This window comes from Brassica oleracea, chromosome C5 (assembly GCF_000695525.1).
Source record: "Brassica oleracea var. oleracea cultivar TO1000 chromosome C5, BOL, whole genome shotgun sequence".
In the NCBI taxonomy this organism is placed as follows: Eukaryota; Viridiplantae; Streptophyta; class Magnoliopsida; order Brassicales; family Brassicaceae; genus Brassica; species Brassica oleracea.
The window spans coordinates 32,296,685-32,302,039 of NC_027752.1; the positions used below are offsets into that span (position 1 = coordinate 32,296,685).

At 41.5% G+C, this 5,355-nt stretch overlaps 1 protein-coding gene across 1 annotated transcript; it reads right to left on the minus strand.

The window, feature by feature from the left end:
- Nucleotides 1-3,913: 3,913 nt before the first annotated feature.
- On the minus strand, nt 3,914-4,990 carry LOC106345014. The gene has a single exon (XM_013784291.1). The coding sequence runs from the start codon at nt 4,988-4,990 to the stop codon at nt 3,914-3,916; it is 1,077 nt and encodes a 358-aa protein (XP_013639745.1).
- Between the last annotated feature and the right edge of the window lie 365 nt (nt 4,991-5,355).

Here is a 5,355-nt window from a genome sequence, read left to right on the forward strand (position 1 = left end):
TCTGGATCCACCGGAGTTGAGGGATAGAGCTGTTTGAAGTTCGTCGGGAATTAGGGTTTTTACTACTCGGATTTATTTCTGGTTTTTAGGGTTAGGGTTTATGAGAGCAACGTCATGCTGATAACGTGTTGTAAATGAAGTGTTGGGGAAATACTTCTGTTGTTATTACTGTCGACCAGAAGGTCCATATATATACAAGGTATTAGACCGTCATAAAGTCATGTTTATCCTAACAAGATAAGAATAAAGATAAACACTATGTTACATATATACATGGAATATATACTAGATAAACACTGGGTCTTTATCATGTCCCGGATTGGACCTGCAGTACGGGCTGGTCCATGGTCGATCATCATTTGGTTTATAACATAAAGCAACTCCATATTTATTTTTCGTCATGGGACATCTTCGGCCATGTATCCTCTCTTCTCGACTCAACCGCATGGGCTTTTCATTTTACAATTAACCTTACAACACTATGCGTTCGGCTTACCACCGTTTAGGTTTAGATCAAGTTTTCAGATTTTTGGGTACAAGCCATTTGGATCAGAATATCCTTTTCTCTTGAGAAATATTATCACTTCAAATTTGAACCTGCTGTCATTATTGCCAAAAAAGAACCTGTTGTCATTATTGCCAAAAGACAAAGCAAGTTTCTTGTTAGTTTTGTTCTTAGATACCAAATCATGGTAATAATAATATCTGAATCCCGTCATCTGATGTAGATTCTAACATCTCCTGAGTCACCTTACGAATTTGTTCCTGGCTCTTATTCAGTTCTTTCTTCCAAGGATACTTCTGATCACCATAGAGTCAAAGTCGATTTAGTTATAAACAAAGATCGATCACGTGGCAGCTTCTATTTTTTTTTTTTTTGAAAGAAAGATCTCGTGGCAGCTTCAAACATTCCATTAAGAAAGCAAAGCAAAATATCTTTCGGGTAAAAGCTAATCTGATGTCGGAAGATACTATAGAAATCAAGAACTCAAACTCTCAAACACTTTCGTATTGCTTTAGAAAATTATCTCAAAAACTAAATTTCAATCTTTCACACAATCCGTGATCGATTCAATAACATAACCTTCAATATATATAAGACAAGATAACTCCTAATCCTAATAGAAATAACACTTTCAATATTTCCTAATCCTTTTAGATAAACATAACAAGTTAGGATTAAGATAGCTTGTGTTTCAAGCTATGTTCAAGCTTAAACCAACATTCTCCCCGTTAAGCTTGACTCCACTTTCACTCACATCTTTCATTCCTATCAGGTTCCTCATCTCCTTAAACCGAACTCGACTTAACGACTTTGTAAGGATATCAGCTCTTTGATCATTTCCCGGAACATACTCTACCTTAACTTGTTCATTTTCGACACACTCCCTTATGAAGTGAAAACGCCTATGTATGTGTATACTTCGACCATGGAACACCGGATTCTTGGTGAGAGCAATTGCGGACTTGTTATCAACCTTTATAACCACCTTCTCGGAAGTATTTCCTTCAACCTCGCTCATAAGTTCTTGGAGCCATATGGCCTGCTTAGCTGCCTCCGTAGCTGCCATAAACTCAGCTTCACATGACGACAATGCCACAATCTCTTGCTTCTGAGAGCACCAGGTAATAGGACTATTACCAAGATAGAATATGTATCCAGTTGTGCTCTTGCCATCATCATCATCAACGTTATGCGAACTATCACTAAAGCCGACCAGTTCCCTTTTCTCAGCTCGATCAAACTTCAACCCAAGTGAAGTTGTTCCACGCAAATACCTTAACACCTGTTTCAGAGCCGCACCATGTGATTCTTTAGGGTCTTGCATATACCTACTAAGCATACCAACACTGAATAAAAGGTCAGGTCGTGTGTGTAGCAAGTAACGAAGACATCCAATGCTCCTTCTATAGTCTCTTTCATCGATGCTTCTCTCATTTGGTGACTTTGATAGCTTGACATTCACATCCATTGGTATATGAGTGAGATTACAGTTATGCATGTCGATTTCTTCAAGAATCTTCCGAGCATATCTATCTTGTGATAGTGTGATGCATCCATTGCTTTGACTTAGTTCAATGCCTAGGTAGTAAGTTAGTCGTCCAAGGTCGCTCATCTCGAATTTGCGAGCCATCTTCGTTTTGAAACTGATGATCGAGGCCAAGGTTGAACCGGTGACGAGCAAATCGTCAACATACACACATACAATGAGCACGCCAGTGTTTTCTTCCTTTCTATAGAGTGATGGCTCTTTAGAGCAACGAAAAAACCCAAGCCCCTTCAGAATCTGGTTGAGTTTCACGTTCCATGCTCTAGGCGCTTGCCTTAAGCCGTACAAAGCTTTATGCAGTCTATAAACTTTAGTTTCTTCGCCTTTGATCACAAATCCTTCGGGTTGCGTAACATAAACTTCTTCTTTTAACTCTCCGTGTAGGAACGCTGTTTTCACATCAAGATGGTGAATCTCCCAATTCTTTGAAGCCGCAAGAGCTATAACCATTTGAATAGTTTCAACGCGAGCTACTGGTGCGAAGACTTCATCATAATCGATACCGTGTCTCTGAACGTAACCCTTTGCCACGAGCCGTGCTTTGTATTTACTGATACTCCCATCTGCATTCCTTTTAATCTTAAACACCCACTTGAGTCCTATAGGCTTGAATCCTTTTGGTAACTCAACAAGTACCCACGTGTTGTTCTTTTCAATCGATGTTAGTTCTTCCTCACACGCCTTTACCCAAACCTTATGTTCTTTGGCTTCATTATAGTCCCATGGCTCGTTGTTGATTACCATTAGAAGTCTTTCACACTCTATCTCAGCCAAAAGAACGTATTCGTCTAAGTATGAGGGCTTTGTACTTACTCGACTTGATCGTCTTGGTTGAAAGGTTTCTTCCTCGTTACCATCACCGTCTAACCCTTCTTCTTCTTCTTCTTCTTCATTTTCATCCTCACTTTCTTCGTTGTCTGAGACTTGCTTCTCAATGCCTCTCAACGGCACTATCTCAATATCAAACGTGCCTTGCACGGTTTCTTCTGAATCAACGTCTTTGTTCCAGCTCCATTGCTTATCTTCATCGAAGTGAACGTAGCGGCTTACTACAATCTTCTTACTAGGTGGGTCAAGTAGACGGTAAGCCTTCGACCCTGGCTCAGTTCCCAGATGCACCAGAACCCTAGACCGATCATCAAGCTTCTTCCTTCCTGCGAGCTCTGTCCTTGCGTAGCACACACACCCAAAGACCTTGAGATGCCCAATGTTTGGTTTCTTGCTCCGTTAGGCTTCATAAGGTGTTAGTCCTTGCAAGGATCTTGTTGCTACTCAATTAATTAGATAGGTGGCATGTCTAACGGCTTCACCCCACAAGTAATTAGGCACGCCCATGTGCTTTAAAAGGCTCCTGGTCATCTCCATCAAAGTATGGTTTCGACGCTCCACAACTCCATTCTGTTGAGGAGAGTATGGGGCTGTGGTGTGTCTATTGATTTCGTGAGTGTCGCAATAGGCGTTGAATTCATTTGATAAGAACTCTCCACCTCTGTCGGATCGGAATGTCTTCACTTTTGCCTTCGTTTCTTGCTCTACAAGGTTCTTGAACGTCTTAAATTTACTAAACGCCTCACTCTTTGTGTTGAGTAATATGGTCCACATGTATCTGGAGAAGTCGTCGATCAGTACGAACACATAACGCTTTTGTCCCGGCGTGGCAGGAGTAATAGGGCCACAGAGATCTCCATGAATGAGTTCAAGAAGATGTGTGGCTCTATATGAAGTAGTATGCGGGAATGATCTCCTAGTTTGTTTCCCTAGCAAGCAAGATACGCAGGTCTCCTTCTCGACTATTATATCAGGTAAGCCGGTAACTAATTCCTTGATTATCATTGTTTTCATTGTCTCGACGTTAACGTGTCCTAGCCTGGCATGCCATCTAGACGAATCAGAGGTCTTTGCAGCTTGCAACATCGAATAAAATCAGCCTTCAAGTTCACTTTGTACAAGCGATTTCTAGACCTCGATGTTTTGATCATCAGTTCTCCGGTTCGATCAAACAACGTTAAGATGTTGTCCTTCATTCGTACCTCGCATCCGGCTTCGGTAGCTTGGCCTAAGCTCACAATATTACTCCGCAATCCAGGTATGTAGTAGACATTGTTAAGTGTTTTCTTTTCCCCTCCTTTCAAGATGAATTTAATTGAGCCTTTCCCTTTGATGTTGATGCGAGAGTCGTCTCCGAACCGTACCACTCCTGTAACGCTTTCATCAAGCCTATAGAAGAACAACCTATTTCCACTCATGTGGTTACTAGCTCTATTGTCAAGATACCATACGTTCTCCATGTCTTCTTCAGTTTCCCAAGTACTTGGTTGTACTTTATTTTCGTTTAGATACACAACTTCATGCATCATTAGCTCATATGCTTCTTGTGTATCTTCTTCTTTCTTTTCAACTTCTTGTAGCTTAAGTCTTGCATCAGGAGACTCCGACGCGTAATGACCTAGCTTATCACAGCTGAAACAGGTTATGTGGCTTTTGTCTTTGGTTTGGCCCTGTTTATAAGCTTCTCTTTGGGCGTAGAAGCCTCCACCACGACCCCGACTTCTTCCACCTCTCCAGTTGCCTCGGCCACCACGTCCTCTTCCTCGATATCCTCCATAGCTCTCTTGCTGAGAATCGGTATATAATAATTTACCCGGATCCTTGGTTTGTTCTTCCTCTTCTTCACTTATTCTTTCTTCATACGCCTTTAATCTCCCGATGATATCTTCGAAGCTCGTTGTATTGAGGTTGAGGTCCAACACTTGTTCAAGAGATGCTACCATATGAATGTACTTCTTTCTAGGTAAGCTTTTTAGGAATTTCTTGACAAGCTTTGGTTCTTCAATGATTTCTCCAAGAGAAGCTGATTTCGATGAGATTTCGGTTAACTTGCCGATGAAGGTATCAATACTGTCTTCTTCCTTCATCTTGAGTTTGTCAAAGTCAGCCATTAAAGTCTGTAGCCGTGCTTCTCAAACTCTCTCAGCTCCGACGTGTCTGACTTGTATCGCATCCCAAACAGCTTTTGCTGTGTCGAGGTTTCCTACCTGCAGCGTTAATGCCTCGGGTATGGATTGGAACAACAAGGCTATGGCCAAATCATTCTTCTCTTCATGTTTGCTGCCAGGATCAATCGTTTCCCATACCTTATTAACCTTGAGAGCAATTCGCAACCTCATAGCCCAAACGGTATAATTGGAGGAGGTCAACATTGGAAACTTTATGGACTTTGGTCCAGTCTCTTTGCTGTTTGTTTCGATATCATTCTTCACATCCGTCATGGTGTTTGTCTTCTCCGTAATCTCGTTCTCTCACG

Coding starts and splice junctions, on each gene's coding strand:
- LOC106345014 (XM_013784291.1), bottom strand. CDS start 4,990: ATGGCTGACTTTGACAAACTCAAGATGAAGGAAGAAGACAGTATTGAT.